The 20,927-nt window shown below is 35.9% G+C and overlaps 1 protein-coding gene across 1 annotated transcript in view; it reads right to left on the reverse strand.

Annotated features, from left to right (window-relative positions):
* Nucleotides 1-956: 956 nt before the first annotated feature.
* Nucleotides 957-20,927, reverse strand: part of ACADL (acyl-CoA dehydrogenase long chain) — a 34,525-nt gene continuing 14,554 nt past the window's right edge. Inside the window, exons 5-11 of the mRNA XM_063109892.1 lie at nucleotides 17,918-17,984; nucleotides 13,980-14,144; nucleotides 13,109-13,210; nucleotides 12,002-12,115; nucleotides 6,977-7,104; nucleotides 4,727-4,813; nucleotides 957-1,242 (exon numbers count right to left, since the gene is read on the reverse strand). Of these exons, the coding sequence (XP_062965962.1) occupies nucleotides 1,149-1,242; nucleotides 4,727-4,813; nucleotides 6,977-7,104; nucleotides 12,002-12,115; nucleotides 13,109-13,210; nucleotides 13,980-14,144; nucleotides 17,918-17,984 (757 nt within the window). The 3' untranslated portion in view covers nucleotides 957-1,148. The remainder of the gene's footprint in view (nucleotides 1,243-4,726; nucleotides 4,814-6,976; nucleotides 7,105-12,001; nucleotides 12,116-13,108; nucleotides 13,211-13,979; nucleotides 14,145-17,917; nucleotides 17,985-20,927) is intronic.

Consider the following 20,927-nt stretch of genomic DNA (forward strand, 5'->3'; position numbering starts at 1 on the left):
TTTCCATTTTAAAACTATTTACTGTTTCATGACTATATGCAAAGAAAAACAAGTACTGAAACGTTAGTTACAAATTAAATTTAGTGGTCTATTTTTTGATAATAATTACTTTTAAGTCTTAAATCAAATGTCATTTCCTCACTTTTCCATTTTAAATGCTTACTTTTATCATGCTTATTATGATTTGAAATTATCGTATTTACTTATTTACTTCTTACCTTGTTTATTACTACTTATTGGTTTATTCACTTATTAGCAGTGATCTTGCCCGTTTTGTTTGCCATCGTATTTTTAACCACCTGGTTTATAGAAGACACAAAGTTCTTGTTAAATTAATAAATAAATTACACTGTTGCAAAATAAAAGTCACTGCTTTGATACCTATCATATATACCAACATCTTGAAATTAAAGGATGATGAATTATTGTGTTCTCTTATCAATTAAACTGGAATGGAAACTTGTTGAAATACCAGGTGTCAGTAGTAGAGAACCAAGGGCATTCTCTGATTGGGGTTAGGCAAATGCTTAGCAAGTTCTCTGGGTTTCAAGGCAGTAAGGTAGGAAGGCTTCCTGCTTCAACCTTAGCTCTTTGCCAAAGAACGTTTCACAGAGATATTCTGCACAAGCCTTTGTTTGAATACAGTGTTCCATTGCTTAAAAACAGGGGTTGAGGTAGCATGGTGGTTTCAAAACCACTGCTCTAGGAAATTTGGAGCAAAAGGTAGCCGAAATGACTTTACATTCTACTTTATATTTATTTTTCCCTTTAATGTGCTATATTATTGTTTTTATACTATGACAACATAAAATTATTTCTGCCTCAATTTAAAAGATTTAAGCAATTATTGCTTTTTAGAATTTTAGAGATCAATGAAACACTAAGGCTTCTAGAACCAAAAAATTCTTTAATCTTTAAGTGTATAAAAAATTTAAAGTTAAATCTTATACTGGAGCATTTTAGAATCTTTGGATTCATAGATTTTTCCTTCCACTGTGTTGAGCTTACATTTATGTTTGATTTTTTTCTCTGTAGAGAGAGCATATAAAAACATGTTCAGTGTTTCCCTCCTTTCCAGGTTACATTTTATCTTGAGTAGATTTAAGACCAGATTAGCTGTAATAGGATTCCAGGATGTGGGCAGATGTCTACTTGTCACGGATGATCTCTCTTGCAATCAGCTCCTTCATTATTTCATTGGTACCACCATAAATTGGCTGAACTCGGGCATCCACATAAGCTCTGGATAAATCAGATAATTGAATGAATAAAAAAATATTAGAAATTGTAAATTTTGTCTCATCAGGTAACTATTCCTTTAATTAAAGTATTTATTTAATGAAATTCAAACAATAAAAGTCCTCCAGAAATTACTTATTTTTCCAGTGTGGCATTCATCCTAGATTAGTATAATTATAAAAAACCTATTAAGATATTGATAATTGATAGCTTTGTTTTAGTTTGCTTAAAGAGATTATAAACTCAAAGTAACATTTGTAAGTGTGCTTCATCTGATTTAATTTTGTAAAATTCAAAACATATTTTAAAAATCTGTTTTAGGTTTAGAATACTTGTAATGTCTTGGTTTCTTGTTATCTTCAATGTTTCCACAAAAAGTTGAACTCTACTGGCTTTATAGAAAACAAAAGAAAAAAGAAACTACATATTTTCCAGCATCACGTTAAATTCCAGCACCACTACCACCACCAGTAATATAAATTGATATTTTAGAAAATATTACTTACCAGAAAGTTAACAAGTAACCTATTTTTTGGAAATGATTAATAGTCACTCCAGTAATGTATGGGGTTAAAAATACTAAGTGACCGAGTCCACTGCCATACAAAAAAGATACCATCAGAAGTTTATTTTTGATAGCCATGATAGTAACCATGCCTCTGCATAGTTGTTTTTAACTTTTCTCATCTCATTTTATCTTCTCAGTGCTGGGATCAGGGAGGATAAATTTTATTATTGTTTTGCAGGTAAAGGATCTAATGGTCACATAACAGAAAATTAGCAGATAGAATGAGAATGTGGGTACCCTGCCTCTTTGGCAAGTATCTTTTTTATTATATCACAATACTTTCATTGGCCCAGGCATTTAGGGCTAGTTGTTGAGCTTTAGACTTTCCTAGTAGACAAATTCAGAGGAATTTTTTTTTTCACTCATAAAATCTGTTGTTTTTTACTTAATTTTTAAGACAACTTAAATGTGCCAGCTCTCCAGGAGTATGACCATTCTGGACTTATCTTTCTCCATATTCATCAGGGTACCTTGAAAATAAGTGGGCACTTAGTAAATATACTAATTTGACTTACTGTATCCAAAGAAATATAGAATCTCAGTACTTTCTGATGAAAGTTTTAAAAGCTAGAGATATCTGTTTTCAAACATATTTTTTTCTGAACAAATTCTGTTGTTCTCCATAAAATCCAGCACTTGCATTTCAAGGATCTACCTGGCATTTCAGCCTACTTCAGCAATCCCATTGCTTTTAGACATTTTTGAACTGGGTTGGGCAATTTTTTTTTCACATTAAATAAGTTCCAATGGAGTAGGTAATGACAGAGATCAGCAGACCTTTTATAGGTTACTAATTAAATTTAGTCATCAACTAAAATTAACAGAGAAAAACAGCAGAAGAAATGTTTAACCACACTGCATGACGCTCTGCTTCTCAGGCTGCCCTTCCTAGGATGGCAGCAAAGTCTCTAAATGGCACTTCTCACATGCTTGAGCCTAATAAGTAAGACTGAAACAAGCCCACATGCTGAAGACCAGTTATTAAAAAAAAGCAAAAACAAATAAAACCAAAGCAAACAAAAAAAGTGAATAAAGCACTTCTTTTATCTTTGAAACCAAGACTCAGCAATACATGTATAAACAAATAATGTAGCTTAATCTGGGGGATATGAGAAACGCAATTAAAATTTTAAAAGAAAAAAAAAACCCAAAGCCTGTACATATTACCTAATGTGTCTGATTGGCTTTTTTGATAGTAGTTGATATTAGAATTCCCTGTGTCTTTGGGGAGAAAAATAGCAGTCTAGTTTAAAGAGTCATATAATCTTTGAACTAACAAGCTGACCAAGAAGGGTGATGATTATTCCTTAAAGAAAACAGAAGCGTCTCAAACTGAAACCAGGGATTTCAAATAAGCTATCAGCTGCAATTTTTGCTTGCTACTAAACTGAAGGAATTGACTTAGAGAAAACAAGAGACCAATGCTTATGCCACCCTCTACTCTTAAACCATCTAGATGGCTGACTCCTCTCCACTTCTCTTCTTAGATCTTGAACTAAACAACACAAACATGGAGCTGCTACATGTCTACACTTCCAGCAGCTCTTGTAACAGCACAGTTAAGTAGAAAAATATAAACATCCATTATTATACTTTCTTAACACTCTGAATACTGTAATAAGATGGATGAATATTGCTAATCAAACAGGAAAATACACAGGAAAAATTCCAGTGATGATTTAGTTTGTGATGATTTAGTTTAGTTGTATTTCTGATTTCATGACGATACAAATATTAAAAGTAAATAAATCTGCCTTTGATTAAGGCTTATTTGAAGTAGTTCTGAAAGGATATACCAAAATTCAAGTCCAAGGATTGATAAAAAAAAGAAATCATTTATTTACTTCATGCTTACATTCCCAAGAAGGGGAAAAGCGCTGGTTGTTGCTGAGTTTTTATTAAAGGGTATAAATTATATAATTCATATATACACATGACTTCTGAGCTGACCAGTGACTAAGAAAATCAGAAAATTAATAAATTATATCTATACTGAGGTTTCTGTTCTTAATTTAACTCTTACAAAATCTTTATTTTCCTCACTAAGGACTATAAGCTACCAAATGTTTTCAATTATGCTTGCCAAAATGATAAATTTGAAAATGTTGTTAGGCTGCCAGTTTGAATATGAGTGTGATAATTTTTCCCTTTAGCTACTCTACATTCAGATAAAAATTAGAAGTTTTTAGAAGCCCATAGCATTCTTATTCTCAGATTCAGAACTAAATTGGACTTTCCTATATATATAAAAAAACTTCCTTGGGAAAATTTTATAAATTGAAAATACTGCTAAATAAGAGAAAAAATATATTTTCTAGAGTAATGAGGAAAAACACCATGGGGAGATTGCTGAGACAAAGAAGAAAACAGGAAATTATGGAGATGGAGGAAGAAATATGGCTGAGGACCCTGCCTATTAAAATGGTACTGCTTCAAGCTACTAACAAGAATACTCATATATAATGCAATAGAAAAGGTGTATTTAATTTCATTTAATTTGAAGGAAATAAAAATTCTATTTGAAAAAAATAAGTACCTTTATTTTTTGGAGTAAAATCAAATATTTAAGATAACAATTTAGATCCTTTTCATAAGTAGGTTAACTGTTCTGCATTGTTATTTTATTGTTGTTGTTTAAAAATAGTGATATCTGCCCTTCTATATAGTGACTTAAATAAAGCCCAAGCATCAAGCTTTAGTATACTGGTCTCTTCATGTTCTTTAAAAATGATAAAATCCTAGCAGTAAGTCAATAAAATAAAGCTGCTTCCATTTGCTTGAACACACTCTGTAGTCAGTTAAAAAATGCAAAGATTTCCCACTTCGTTTCTCTCTATACTTGATGTGCAAAGTACAGTAAAGAAATTTTCCTTTTTCTTCACATGATTAGGAAGAGTGTAACAGAACAACCATACTTACTTTGCAATAGGGTACTCCCACATGTATCCCCAACCTCCATGGAGCTGTACACAGTCATAAGCTACACGGTTTTGTAAGTCAGATGCCCTAGATAGCCAAGATAAAAAGCAGAAAAGGAACATTTGAAATAGATTTTCATGAGGTGCTTCACAATCAGGAAATAAATAATTCATGATTGTTAAAATGCATACATTTATCAAGCAATTCAAATGGCATATTAGCCAACCAGAGAAGATGATAACAATTACATATAAAATATATTTCAAAAGAATTTTCACATAAAGAATACTGTCTTTATCAATAATATTTCTGGATGGCTTTCTGTTAAGGCAAGTAACAAAATGTGGAAAACTCAGACTATTAGATTTTGTCTATTTTAGGCTTGAAAAGGATATAGTGAAGACTTGAATTTGGCCCAATTTATTTAGATTTTCTATATGATTTAAATTACTGAGCCATGTGGTCCTTTTGCCTTTGTAATGTGTTTTTTTTCTCCAAAGATGTCACTTTCTATTTGAAGATCATAATTCTGAATTTCAAGAACTATGAAAAAAAATTTTTTTTTTTTAGGGTTCTGGCTTTTCAGAAATAAACTGAAAGTAAAAGTGAAAACCTAAGATGGTAAACTATTAAAGTACATGTCATTATATAAAAAATTTACTAAAAAACTATTTGGGGATTATTATTCCTGAAGTGTGTGCATGTGTGTATGTACATGTGCGTGAATATGTATATATAAATATATGAAGTGCTCGAGAAAAATCCTTTTCTAATCTTATCACGACTTTAACTATCATTAAAATCCATAAGGTAGCTGGTAGAAATTTTATTCACCTCAACATAAAAATACAAATGGTACTTCAAAAAATTCCTGGAAAAATGGAATTAAAAGATAATACAAATCTTTCCACCAACTTTTTGAAGTATCCTGGATGAGGTGGTTCAAAATTCTTTTCTGTTTATTTTTCAGTAGTGGGAAACATAAAGCAGAGGTAAACATAAGCACATTTCCCTGTTTAAAATAATTTTCAACTCAAGCCATAGGACAGGTGAAGATGTTCCTGAGAAACAGAGTGACAATATAACAATTAACAGACAAGATTCTAAGAGCAATAATATTTGGAATATGGTAAGTTTTGTATTTAACAAGTATTTTAGTAAAATATTTACTGGGAAATAACTTGTTGCCTCTTCTGCTTCAATGTGAAATACCAGTGTGTCTATAAACCTGTTGTTTTCAAAGAAAATTGAGGTCAATAGCTATCCAAACTTCTCTTTTTCTAAAAATATTTAAATTTTTTTTTACATTTTTTCCAACTAATCAAAAAACTTGTTGTACATCTAAATGTAAAAGGTCTCCCCTCAAAGTGCAAGTTTCTAGTAATTCCACATTACTTTTCAACCTGGCAAATTACGGAATCATTACATAAAGCACCAAATATTTCCTCTATTCTACATATGATTGAACTGAACACAAGTTAATGAATAATGACAGGAATTTTTTCTAGGTTACTTTTGGGCTAATGAGATGTAAGAATGTTTTTCTTAAAAAAAGAGAAAACCAAGTCCACTTCTAGAATCTGATTTAGACTGTATGTTCTTGCATCTTAAAATATACAAAAGCCTTACAGGGTCTTTTTCCAATTAATTCACCTTTAACACCACTGCTAATCACCTTTAACGCAAATAAAAATCTTTCGAAACTTCACAGGACATTTTTTCCCTTTCACTTAATAGAGCAGGTGCAACTTTTGATTGATTCTTCAGAAATTTTTCTCTTAAATCTGGAAAACACCATAAATAGAAAAGTCCTGTTCAACCTAGTCATTTCACAGATAACAAAAAGTTGTCCCATGGGGAAGTAAGTTTAATTATAGTTATTTTATGAAAAAATTGGGACTATCTCAAGATTCCTATTTTACTGTTCTCTTTCAGCCTCACTATACTGCCACTTTTTAGATAATTTGAAATTAAACTGTTGCTTGAGTAACCAATCAGTTGTCTTACTTCAGTCTGTTAATATTTTATTTTCAACAGCAAGTTAAGAATTAAATATCAACTTAAGTAATTTGTAGCACATTATAAATAGATTTAATGGGACTTTTGAACATTTTTAAAAAGTTGGTTCTTATTGCTATTTTTTTCTTTTTACACAGCTTTCTTCAAGACCCTCAAAGCTGGTTTTAAAGTTGACAGAATTCCATAACAGTCTGAGCAAACAGCACATTTTAACTACTGTATCATGCATACCAATATTTCGCCATGGAAGCAGTGGCAGAGTCTAGACGTTTTGTTTCATGCAGTTGGAGACAGCTGTCCACAAAAGCTCTGGTGACACATATGTGTGTTTTTAATTCTGCGAGTTTATGCTGCACCGTCTTGAGTTTAAAGGAAATGAAATAAAAAAATGAGCATGGTAGAAGGAAACATTTTAACTTCCCTAGCATATCAAAAATTATATAATAACCGATCTTTAAAGCAAAACAAAAGTGGAACTGCTCTTTTTTACCTCCAGAAAAGAAGGTCATATGTTAACTAGTCAGCTTAAATTTAAAACCCACTATATTTCAGTGCTAAGGAAACGTGTACTAAAAGATGCAAAGGTAGATAAATAATCTCTCATATTTTAGATTCTAAAATGTTGACCACTAAGAGAAACTTGCTTGAAACACAGCACGACTTTTAATGTGTGAGCACCACCTTGTGGTACAGGCCTTTAGGTACAGCTGCTGAAAACACCTATTTTTCTCCAGACATTAAAAATGTTTTCTCTATTAATGAAATTAAGTGAACACATTTCCCTATTCTGCTTCTTTGTATTGGAGTAAAGTAATAAAGTAACAAGCTGGAGGGAAAAGGGGGTTCTTCATGTTCATAATCACAACATCAAAAATATTAGACATTATTATTTTATATTGCAAAGTATTTAATCTAGATTTTTAGAATGTAATAGCAGAATAATGGAATCAGAGCACTCAAGCGATCAAAGCCCAGTACCCTGAAACTTCTTCCAGCCCTCCCTTTTCTCCCTCCCATCCCTCTCAACAGCTTGTCTAGCACAGCCTCTAACTTGAACTGAATGGTCTGGAATTATCAATGTTAATATACCTACGTACTGACCTCCTCCTGCTGGCCATCAACAACCAATAGCATTTTTGGAAATCGTTCTGCTTAGACCATCAAAATTGCTGCAGACTGTTCTCACTTCAATCAATGTTTATTATTTAATTCCTGACTCTTGACTCTCACGCCCTGAACTTTGAATTTACATCTGTTCTCTTTGGCACCAACTCTTGAGTCTCCTTTTGAGAAACTTGCTTGGACTTAAAAGACTGGCCATCTAGTTTGGACAGCCTCCAAAACTATACCCACTGTAGTTGATTTCTTAGGTCCAAGCCCCAGCTATGGTCAGTTGGCTCTATTCTTCCTTGTAGAAATTCAGATAAAATGAGTTCTAGTCATTCTGCTGTGGAATTTGAGTGAGACCTCACTGTGGCTAATAAAAGACATACACATGGAAGTTAGTGACAAAGGTGGTGCGGTACAACACATACTAGAAATTAAATGCATCCCACCTGTGTACTGGCAAGTCCAAAGCCACGAATGCATTCTCAAAGGAGGGCTGTGGAGCTACATTCTCAGAGTATGCTGGGCCTACTTCTACTGCTGGCTACAGCAATTCTCAAACCACAAAACTGAGTCTTTCAGTGTCATTGGTGGTGGGGATAGTTTTCATACTTTCCATTTCTAGAAAAGAGTAGAATGGAAGTATAATAAGACCCAGGATGTTTCAGGTAGAGTAGGAACTCTGAGGTACAAATTCCTCATAGGTAACAACATAACTGCTGTGCGGATGAAAAACCCACCTGACTGCCTTTCCCTTGGCTTTTCTCCACCCTGTTCTAGAAACAGAGATTGTAACTGGCATCTAATGATTCCCAAACCAAGCAGTGGGAAGGCTGGTGTCACACTCCTTCCACCTCTGTATCCTGGCCTCTGCTTCTAAACGACCTGGGTTACATCGAAACTTTCTCCCCTTCTCATTCTTTCCCTTACTTTTTCTATCCATTTCTATTCATTACATATTTAATAAGGCCAAATTTCTACCCTTTGATCAGCACAAAGTTTCGCACTCTCACCCCACACAATCAAGTTTACTCATGAAAAATCTAAAGATGAAATAAGAAATGAAAAAAGTGAGAAAGTAATCTTCTATTGAAACACATGACTATATATTCCATGAAAATCCCTGAAATTGAGTTCTGAGCCTCTTCCTGGCTTAGTTCAATGACACTATCTATGACGCTTCATTTGAAAAACAAGGGGGAATCTGCCATGTCTCCAGATACTTTTGCCCCTTTGTGATGACACACTTGAGAATTTATGCACTATTTACAATATGAGAGAATCAAGATCACTAAGCTTTATTCTCTCATTCCTATACTAGGAATTTCTAGAAGCTGAAGTTAAATTTCGGACTAGGAAAGAATCATTTAGAATTCTTGCTTCAGTGCATTGAGGGAGGTCCAGAGGTCTGGAAGAATTAATGCCTCCAAGAGTACATAATTTACTCTCTGGGGATAAAGAGATTAAATATTTACATATTCTTGGCATTGAGTTGGGTGTTACTAAACAGATTTGGTCTTTGCTCTTCACTGCAGACACTGCATCATGCTGTCTGAAATTATTCTCTAATGAATGGCAGCTAATAATTGTACCATATGTTACTAGTAAGGTGCTTTTTCTGAATGATCAACATGCTCATAACAGCATTTTTAAGTCATTAATATTCGCTAATAGATATAGAGCAACTAGCATTTTAAAAAAAAAAAAAATTCTTCTGAAGATAAGTGGAAGAATGAATACAGTCTCTTTTAGAGTTCTGAATGACAAAATTCTTAGAATCATAGAATTATGGAATTGGAAGACACCTTGGAGAGTTTATCTAGCCCAGTATTTAAATAACACCATTAGTTATGTTCTGCTATATTAAGACTTAAATGTAAAATAAGACAAATTAGATTTACTACCTAATTTAAGAGTTAATTAACCCTATGCTCAAGGTCTTAAGAACTGGATATTTCCATTTTGGAGACATGAAAGGATGAGGTTTTATTTTTTTCCCTCTCCAATTTCTTTCCCTATACTTTGTGCCCTTAGAATCAAGAGTACGTACCACACAGGAAATGATTAAGAGCTCTCAGAAAAGAACATTCCATCTTCACGTCAGTGCCCACAAGGTGAAGGAAATAGGGAAAGAAGAAAGATCCATCTACTTTAAATTTCTGGGCAGTAAAAATAGTATATGATTAAGAGGGTAGCTTCTATAGTTAGAATATCTGTATAATTTGGGGCAAGTTACTTAACCTCTTCCTGCCTCAATTTCCTGATCTGTAAAATGAAAATAATTATAATACTTATTATATAGTTTTGAAGGAAAAAAAATGATACAAATTCATTTAGCACAGTGTCTGGCACATAGAGAGCAGTCAATAAATGATAACCATTATTATTATTTAACATTTGGGTTTTACTGTTTTATTGTCTATTCCATGAGAATCATGAGAATTGATATCAACTATGGAGAGTCTAGATTTTAAAAAATAAGAATCCTATAACTATTGCTACTTTGGTATGGTAGGTCTCTAGTCTAAAAAGAAAATAAATTTTGTGACATGCATCCAAATAGTCAGAAAGACACAAAATGTTCAACCTGCAAGGATAACAAAGAGAAAGGAAACTGAATGGTTATATAGTCATCAAATGACATTTGGCCAAGTATAATGTGACATTTAAAGGACTGCCATTTCAATTGAATAACTAACAGTAGTGTGCCCAGTTCTGCAATAAGAGGTGTAGGCACACACTAGTCATTCATCTTCTCTGAATATATTCCTATCCTGAAATATGAAATTACTATTCAAAGATACTTATTTAGATATAACAGGGAGATTTTAAAAATAATAATAATAAACCGGGAAGATCAGAAGAAATAATCTCAGAAATCTCAGAGCATATACACAAAAAACACTACTACTCATATCCATCATGTACCTGTGGAAGTGGAATGCTACTGCCACCTATTGAAATTTTAGTGAATTACATTGAAAGAATAAAATGGTACTTGCTTTGAAAAGGAAAGATTAAAACTATTTCCTGTGTCTGTACCTTCAGCTAAACCCTTCTAATAAAGCTGATGTATGAAATGCATAAGGCACAACTATAAACTCATGATCACTGACGTCAGGGGGGTCCTCTCTCCTGCCAGCAGGCTGACTGTGTTTCTCTGGTTAGTTCAGTCCCTCACCCTGAGGAGGGTATTTCAGACATTCCTCCCTCCCTTGGACAACTCCATGCCACCTTCATTTACCTCTTTCAAGAACTGCCTTTCCCTTTCATTATTTAAGGAAATAGAAGACTTCTGAAAAGGACTTTTGCAGTTTTCCACCAACGAAGGCACATATCCGACTGATCCCCACCCATCCTTGCCTCTCTCCTCCCTGTTGCAGTGGAAGAAGCACCTCTCCTGTGCAAGGGGAGGCCATCAGCACCCGTGCCCTCACACCTTCTCAAAGACCCTGTGCGTTGATTGTCCCTCCATGTCTCCAACCTTGCCCTCTTTACTAAAGCCTTTCCCTAGATAGTAAAATATGCTCTGGTATTCCCATCCTAGCAATAATAATAAAAAATTAAAAACCCCCAAATATCTCCCTTGATGTCCACTTCCTCCCCCACCTCCCCTCCCCTGCATCATTACATTACCGTCCTCTCTCTCAACTGCCTTTCACAGCCCAACTCCGGAGAGAGCTACCCGCGTCAGGACCTTTATTTTCTCTTTTGCATTTACTTCTCTACTCACGCCGGTCTGCCACCCTCTACCAACATTAACGGCTCCTACTAAATAACATCCACATCACTAGATCCAAGAAGCACTCTTTGACTTCATCTTGGTTTTCCTCTAAGCAGCACTTGGTCCCACTCTCTCCTATTTGAAATCCTCACCAGAGATGCCCCCAGGCTGTGGGCTTCCCAGCCTCCAAAACCATAAGAAATAAATTTCATTTTCTTATAAATTACCCATTTTCAGGTATCCTGTTACTCATGCGGACCTCTTCTCCTCTTTCTCTCTACGCTCCTTCCCTGAGTCATCGCATTCGTTTCCACGGTTTCTAATGCCACCTATTTGAAAATTACCCTAAATTTACGTTTACCTTAAATCTATCTCAAATGAGTAAATTGATACCGTCTATTACTAATCCATAACAACAAGCTTACCTGTATTTGTGCAACTGTCTTCCCAAAAGCTTTTCTTTGTTTAACATAGTTCCTGGTTTCTTCAAACATGAATTCACTGGCTGAAATGGCTACGTCAGCAATTACCAGCCTTTCCTATAACCCCAAAATTAGGTCTCAACATTACTTTAATCACACAAGTGATTTTCACACAATGTCAACTATAGTAAGTCCTATAAATAATCTTTATAATGGACTCTTAAAGATTAATTTATTTCTTAACTTTTTATGAGAAAAGGCTCCCATAAAGATTTATGAGCTTATTTTTACATATCTGTCAAATATAACTCTCTAAAGCAAATCCTTTATTTTGATGAATGACTATCTTAATTATATATATGTAATTTATTTAATTTCCTTTTCTCTTTACTCATATATGAGTAAAGAGATTCCGTAGTTGTTGATTTTTATTTATTGATGTCTGCACACCATATAACTTAATATATCTGTGGAAATCCACATCTTAAAGTGCATAGGTTAAATTTTACCTACCAGTGCAAAAGAAGCCTTACATTAATTCCATCGTGCTGGTGTTTTTCATATTCTGTTTAAGTGTTTATGTTCCTAGCCCTTGTCCTCAATTTCACGTTTAGCCCTTGCCATGGCAGTCACCAGGCAGGTGTACCCCCTTACATTGGCCTGTGAGGTCAGTGATGGCTTGGCAACCACACTCAAAAAACACAGATATGAGGACTGACCCTATGTGGATAAAACTTTTCAGACTGAAATTAACACCTTTCTCCCTTTGGCTCACAATTATTATTTAAAAACTGCAAAATGTTTTGGGTGACATTTCTTTACAAAGAGCTAAAAGTTCTTGATTCATAGTTAAGAAGATAAAATCATTCCAAGAAATCACAAAACAGATATACCTACTTTCCCCACTTTATAAGCTTTGATTGAATATCCTTGAGTTCAGTTACTTATATGTAGCTTATAAAACTCATTTTTTTTTTTTGGCAACTTTAAAGTTATACTTAAATGACTGGCTATATCACAAGTTTTGCATACATGGATTAATATAGTTCTATATTATTCTATTCTAGTCCATTATCTAATCAAAAGATGGAATCTTTAAACACTTCTAACCTGTGGAAGCTCTTGCATGAGGTAATAGAAGCCCTTATTTTCTTCTCCAAGTAAGGCACTAGCTGGCAACCGTACATCTTCGAAGAACAGTTCTGTAGTGTCCTAAGAGACCATACAATTAAATACAGAATGACATTATTTAAATCACCCAATAATCCAATGAGGTGACCATTATTATTTCCATTTAAGAAAAAAAAAAAAAAGACAAATTTAAGGGCTGCCCACTAGCTCAGCTGGTTAGAGTGTGGTGTTTCAACACCAAGGTTATGGGTTTAATCCCTGGACCGGCCAGCTGTCAAACAAAAAAAAAAAAAAAAAAAAAGGGAAAAAACAAACAAATTGGAAGCCAAGTTGGACTGGTTAATGAACACAACTACTAAGCTGTAAATCGGGGATTCCAGTCCAGGTCCATCTGATTCCAAAACTTATTGCTTTCCCACAGCAACACACTGCCATTCTAGCTCTGATATTGTCCAATTCTCTAAGTACTGGGAACTAAGGATTTCTGATACATATTAAGCAAAACATGGGGAGAGATGGGGGTTGGTCATGTATAGAAAAAAATATTTTCTATTCTTCATAATTTTCTTCAATGAATTTCATAAGTAGATAGCTTATTACAATGCAGTTAATTTTGCCATTTCTAAAGCAGATATTCATAATACCCTGATTCATTTCCATTGCTGACCACCAGAAAGCGATACAGTGGCATAAAGGGAAATAAATCTCTATTATCCCATTTCTGTAAAGCATATTTTAGGAATTTAGCATAGGAAGGTACAGTTGTACCACATGTAATTCTCTATATGTCTTCTATCTGGTTGATAGTAAACTCAATTATTACCTAAACATGATTTATATTGTGACTTACCTGGGCTTTTAATCCCATTTTTTGTAGCTTTCGTCCCTTGATAAAGCCTTTCATTCCATTTTCCACCAGAAAAAGGCTAATGCCATGGGCAGGGGAGTGAACTTCATGATTTGTGACTGCGACTACAATCACAACATCACATAACTGCCCATTAGTGATGAACACCTGCAAAACCACAAGTACACGAAAATGCACCACAATAACTCAGGTCCATGTGCAAGTTATGACTGGGGAAAGCATATTCAAGAGGAACAAAACAGATAATTCATGGTTTATACACCTCTGTATACCCTATTCAAGTACAGTATCTGCAGGGTTTATTATTCATACATGAGGTTAGTAACAACCAGTGAAAATATTACCCAATGCTTCAGAGAACAAAATCTATACATTTTCTCCTCACTAGAGGAGAAAGATTGCAAATAATAATAATAATTAACAGAGATTATGTTGTTTTTGAAATAAAACCAAAATAGTCAATGCTGAACCCCCAATTATGTATAATGAATTATGATTCAATAAGAAAAATCAATCAATCAATAAATAAAAACATTTATAATGCATTAAAAAAAATTGTCTATTAAAATGACAAATTATTTTTTAGAAGCTCCAGATTAGAAAAGGGAATTTGCTCTAAATTGCACCATGCTATTAAAGTATTTATAGTCTAAGATTTATCATTTTTTGAAAAGGCCTAGTTTTGATTTTTATAATTGATGATCTACTTCTTTCAGATAACAGTGACCTTTGTGTAGCTGCCACAGTTGCTGAAAGAGTGCTTTTTTTGTTTATTTGTTTTGAACCACACAGCACAAGGTAATTAGTACCTGTGTGCTCTAAAATCCATGGTTTCAGACATGTATTAACTATACACAATAGACAATGAAATTGAAAAGCAGGGAAGAACAGTCCATGGGGCAAAAATTATTCACTCGAACATTCAAATCCCAATGTGGTAATATATCAAGAGGAGTTCTCCAAAAGTTCTTCCTGGAACTAATTACAGAACAGGATTAGGAGATTCTGAACCATTTCTACAACAGCTTGACCTAACTAACCTGAGTGTTTCTACCATGATTGATCCTCCTTTCTAATAGAGTTATAGAAGAATTCTCTTTGTAAGATGACTTGCTCAGTTTCTTTCCTAATTATGACAGTTAAAAATTTGAATAGGGCTGGGGGCCCAGCCTGTGGTGCACTCGGGAGAGTGCGGCACGCGGCGCCACTCCCGCCGCGGGTTCGGATCCTATATAGGAATGGCCGGTGCACTCACTGGCTGAGTGCCGGTCACGAAAAAGACAAAAAAAAAAAATTTTTTTTGAATAGAGCTGGGATTATCCCTAACGAGGGCCATCATTTTTTGGATATCGAATGCTTATAAAATAACATAAACTCATCATGGATCTTATATAGACATTATGTAAAGTTATAAAGAAAAAGGAAAAAATAATCTTCTCTGAGTCCATAATACAAATATCACTATGAATTTTCTTTCTCATATTTTAATATAGTTGAAATTATTCTATATTTGCAATTTATATCCTTTTTCTCTCACTTGTTAACATAATTATTTTCCTATACTGTTATAAATATTGTGTTGATATTTTAATGGTTCAGATACATTATATTACTTACCAATTACTTTACTTTTTTCATTTTTTTTGCTATTCTTAATAGTGTCTTTTTTTTGAAACAGTTGTAACCAGTGACTTTTCAGTTAAAACTTATTCCCTACTTAAATTGCTTGTTCTTTCAGTAAATATCCATAATTAACTTCTCTGTTTCTTCCTATCTGCCTTTTAAGATAACCTGATTGAGCCTGCAGTCCTATGGGTGAATTTACAATGTCAGAAGGCCAAAAACTCCAACTCCAGATCATGCTAATGCTGCCAGTTTTTGAACATACGACTCATGAACAGGCATGCAGATGGCCTGCACCTGTGCAGATCACTGAAGAACTTCTTTAAACCTTTTAACCAATCATGATCCCCCACACCTTGCACCACCCCAACTATTTCCCCATAAACCCTTCTTTCCTGCTATCAGGAAGCCAGATTTGAGATTTATTTCTCTTGTCTTCTTCCTTGGCTGCCTTACCAATAAACCTTTTTTCTCTGCTACAAAGATGAGGGTCAGTATTTGTCTTGCTGTGCATCAGGCAACAGGCCCTGTTTGGTTACACAGTCTGGGTACCTTTGCTGAGTGGTTCTCACCAAAGACCACAAATAGGCAGATTGGGCCGCTCAGAAAGCCAGAGTCATAAGAGAATGAGGTTCCCATTTATCTTTTGACCAAATATTATACTCTTCTTTCAAAACAAGCCCTCTATATGCAGGCAGTTAATTCATTATATGTTGAAATTAGCACCTGTTTGTTATAATCCTTAGGATAAATAGTTTAGACTAATATTCCTTAAAGTATATTTGAAGAACACCAGGAACTCAAGATAATCTATGAAAAGAAAATTTCTTAGGGCACATGACATACTGTATCCAACTTTTGGAGATTCACAATGCACATCAGCATATCAGAGTGAGAAATTGTGCACATTTTCCAAATTTATTTGACGCCACAGATATTTTTCTATATAATAATTACAAAACTAGATTATGGTACATTCTTTAGAACCTGGCTGCTCCAAAGGTGGTCTGCAGATGGATGTCAATCCATAAACTATTACCAGCCTCTGACAACATAAGTACAAAAATGGAGAGTGTTTAGGAACTTTTTTAGGAATCTGATAGTGCCACAACATTCAAGCTTGTGATTTTGTACATACAAAGATGTTAGCCTAAAAATAACTGGAAATTAAAAAAATTCTTTTAAAGTAAACAATCACAAACTAGTCTTTCAATAGACCTTGGAACAAATTTTCAGAAAACTATGTAGAAAGTGAACACATTTCTTCTCACTTATTGGCGGGAGCTAAAAATTAATATATAATTCACACACACACACACACACACACACACACACACACACACACACACACACACACACACACACACACACACACACACACACACACACACACACACACACACACACACACACACACACACACACACACACACACACACACACACACAAAAACCGGGCAGGGGGGGGAAGAAGATATAACAACCACAATTACTTGAAGTTGATACGACAAGCAAACAGAAAGGACATTGTTGGGGGGGAGGGGGGAGGGAGGGAGGTTTGGGTGATGGGGAACAATAATCAGCCACAATGTATATCGACAAAATAAAATTAAAAATAAATTTAAAAAAAAAAAAAGAAAGTGAACACATTTCTTTCACTTAATACTCAGTAAACAACGAATATTTACTGAGTGTATACCAGATACAATTTTAGGTAGACAATATTGTCTGCCCTTAGTCATATTAGATTCTAAGGGATATACTCACATTTATTCTTGAGTCTGTCAGTAACTTTGTAACCTTAATTGAAGGTTCACTGGATTGAATTGGATAATTCTATCAATGTGTTGATTAATTCTCAGAAGGACTGAAGGGCTCTCAAATTCTATCAGTGATATCTTTCTTTCCTAAGATCTTTTGAAACTCTGCTTGATATTTATGAGAGAGTTTTTTCAATGATATTCCATCAACATAAAGTTTAATTATTTTTTGTCCCTTATGTAGGCAATATGAGTTTTACCTTCCCCTTTTCTGGTTTGATAAGGGCTGTTTGGAAGCTAAAACAACATTTACCATACTCGGGAAGGGGCATGCAGAATGGAACATAGAAGAGGCTATCACAGATCTTATGTAATATAAATGTTGTAAATTTCTCACTGTCTCCAAAAAATCTTTAGTAAACTCAATTTTTGTGTTAGTCTCTAGATCTAACAGAATCAATGATAAATAGTATCTGAGACATTGTTACCCATGGAATGACTCTGGAGAGAAGAGCTCTAGAAGCCCCTCTTTACACACCTTGCTTCCATTGAGAATCCAGTCACTTCCATCCCTTTTGGCATTTGTTCTTACTCCTTGCAAGTCACTGTAATTCAAAGAAAAGATGGAAAATTCATCAAGTGATAAAAATTAAATTATCCAAATGCCGTTATGTAAGCATGTATATAATGTGATAATTCAAACTAGTTACAGCATTATAAAACTTGCTTAACTAGACAGAGGAATGTTCACATAACGGCAATGAAAAATCATGTCCAATGTGTTATATTCTCAAGAACTTATACAAATGAATATATGATTAAGATTACAAGCTAGCCAGATTTTATAAAGTACAGTAAAGCCCAACTAATATGTAAGACTCCCAAATTGGATTCAGATGATATTTCAAGGTTCATTTTATCCCTAGGGTTATGTGTCACCATGTACTTTCCTGCCCTTATATACTGTGGTGCCTTCCCCTATCATTAAAAGTTTAGCTATATAAAAGACTACGTCTCTCTCTCTCTTTTTTCTTTTTTTTCCAGCAAGATGTTTGTCTAGAGGCAGCCAGCCCTCACCACTAATGCAAAAAAAGTCCAAAGCAATAAGTAGATAGTTACCTATAGAGTGTCTAGGAGAAAATGACAGAATCCAGCAAAACAGTAAGGAAAATCCCCCAAGATCTGGAAACTTGAGACAACAACATAGAAAAACAGGGAAAGCACCTGATCAAGACGAGTGTGGAGACTGGAGAGACCCTGCATTGCTGGGACAAGGTAGGTGGAGGGTGGGTCTACAGCTGGTGCTCCCACCAAAGACGCCTGCAAATCAGGCTGCAAAGTAACCATGTGGCCTTTATGAAAAGTGAGCCCAGTGTGGGAAGCTGCTAGGAGCTCACATGACTGCATTTTTCCAGAGGGAAGTACATGCTGAGTCTCCCCAACTCCCTCAGTCCTGGGCTGCTGCTGGACATTGCCATTTTGAGATAGGAGCCAGGGGAGTTTAGAGTCCTGCCCAATCCAGCAGGTCTGCCCACCCCAGTGAAGAACACAGAGGAATGTGCTGGCTGCCTGGATCCATGCCCATCTTCCCTGGGAACTCAGAGTCCCACCTGACCCAGGGTCCCTGCATACCCCAGCAGAAAGGGTGTGAGGAGTGAGCCAGTACCTATGACTGCACTCACCCAGAAGCAAAACTGTAACACACAACCTGACTATCAATATAGAACACTTCAACAGGTTAAGCATCTCTTCCTTCAAAAACTATTTCAAAAGTTAAAAGAAATGACTATACCACCAGATGCCTAGACATCAATACAGAGATACAAGAAGCATGAAAAAACAGGGAAACATGACACCTCCAAAAGAAAACAATAATTCTCCAATACCAGTCCCCAGACAACAGGAAACCAGTGAAATGCTTGAGGAGGAATTCCAAATGGCAGTCTTAATCAAACTCAACATGATGTAAGAAAAAACAGATAGAAATCACAATGGGCTTCCAGTCAAGATGGCAGAATAGATGATCCCCAGAGTCACTCTTTCCCACAAATCAATCAATTTACAAGTATTAAAAAGCAGTGACAGCCAAGCTGGGGCCGTTAGAGCTCAGGGGAAGAGGAGGAGAGACCTGTGGAGTTCATGAAGGCAGGAGAAGCCATGACAAGAGAAAGAAAGGGCCATTCCGACCATTTTGAGCCCCGGCCACTTCAAGGCTGGAGCTGGTGAGCACACGGAGCAAGAACTGGCAAAAGCCACTGTGTGCCCTTTGGATGAAGGTGCTTGGAAGCTGCAGGGGAGAAGAGGGCCTTGATGGCCCCCAGGTCCCATGGACCCACATAGGAGTGAGGAGCCACGACAACTGAAAAAAAGGAGCCACTCAGAGGCCAGTGAGTCATCTCAACGGCCTGTCCCATGGGAAGTGTTTGGAGCACAGGTGGTGGGGGAGATGAGCCCACCGGGGGAACACTGGGACACAGCAAGGACAGCTGATCTGCACCCCAATCAGCACAGGACCACTCAGAGGAGACTGGTCAGGAATATAGAATTGCATGGGGTACAGTTTGCTGAAAAGACTCAGGCCGAGACAGAGCTTCTACACAACCCAGGTACACCAGATTTTACTAGACCTGGAAGTACCTGTGAAGTCAACATTAAAACCTGAGCTGCACAAAAAGCCTTCCCCAGGGAATCAGCAGCAAAGCAGCAATTTAGCTCAACCACAGAGCTCAAGTACTGGTCCCCACAGGAAGTTCTCCCATTTTAGAAGTAAGCAAAGGACAACAAATTAGTTCTAGTGCTGTTTAAGTGGTGGAAACAGCAAATAATCCAACACAGAACTGAAGGAAAAAACAAAATAACCACAGACCACACACAAAGTTTGATATTAACTAGTAAAGGTCTCATATCACCAAAGAACACTATAAAATCTAGAAGGACTGGAAGCCCCCTAGGCTCCCATGCCAGGGAAGGCAGAGGGCTGGGGGCCTCAGCCATGCCCCCCCCCCCCCACCACCCACAATCAGCCCAGCCATGACCACTGAGCCACCACAGGAAGCATCCTGGGCTCCCCAGCCGAGATGGTGGGGAGCCGAGGGCTTTGGCCACACACCCTCCAACATCTACAACCAGACCAATAATAACCACCAAACCACTGCTGGAAGCCCCCTGGTCTTCTGAGCTGGGGAAGTCAGGTGCCGAGGGCTTTAGCCACACCCCCCTGACATCTGCACCCAGCCTAGGATGACCAAGCCCCTACTGGAAGCCCCCTAGTCTCCCCTGTAGGAATGAGGGGGTTGTCACAGGCCTCAACCATGCCCTTTCTCCTTCCTCCTTCTCCCACCCTATTTCTTTTCCCTGTCTCCCTCCTCCCCAACTTCTCTGCAACAACATCTTAGAATGTAAAAAAAATTAATAAATAAACTTTAAAAATATATAAAATAAAATAAAAAGTAGTGTAAAAAAAAAAAAAGAAATCACAATGAAGTAAAAAAAAAAAAAAAAAAAAACCAAAGAACAATCCAGTACAAGTATCCGAAATTTAACAAAGA

This window comes from Cynocephalus volans, chromosome 1, assembly GCF_027409185.1.
Source record: "Cynocephalus volans isolate mCynVol1 chromosome 1, mCynVol1.pri, whole genome shotgun sequence".
NCBI classification, from domain to species: Eukaryota; Metazoa; Chordata; class Mammalia; order Dermoptera; family Cynocephalidae; genus Cynocephalus; species Cynocephalus volans.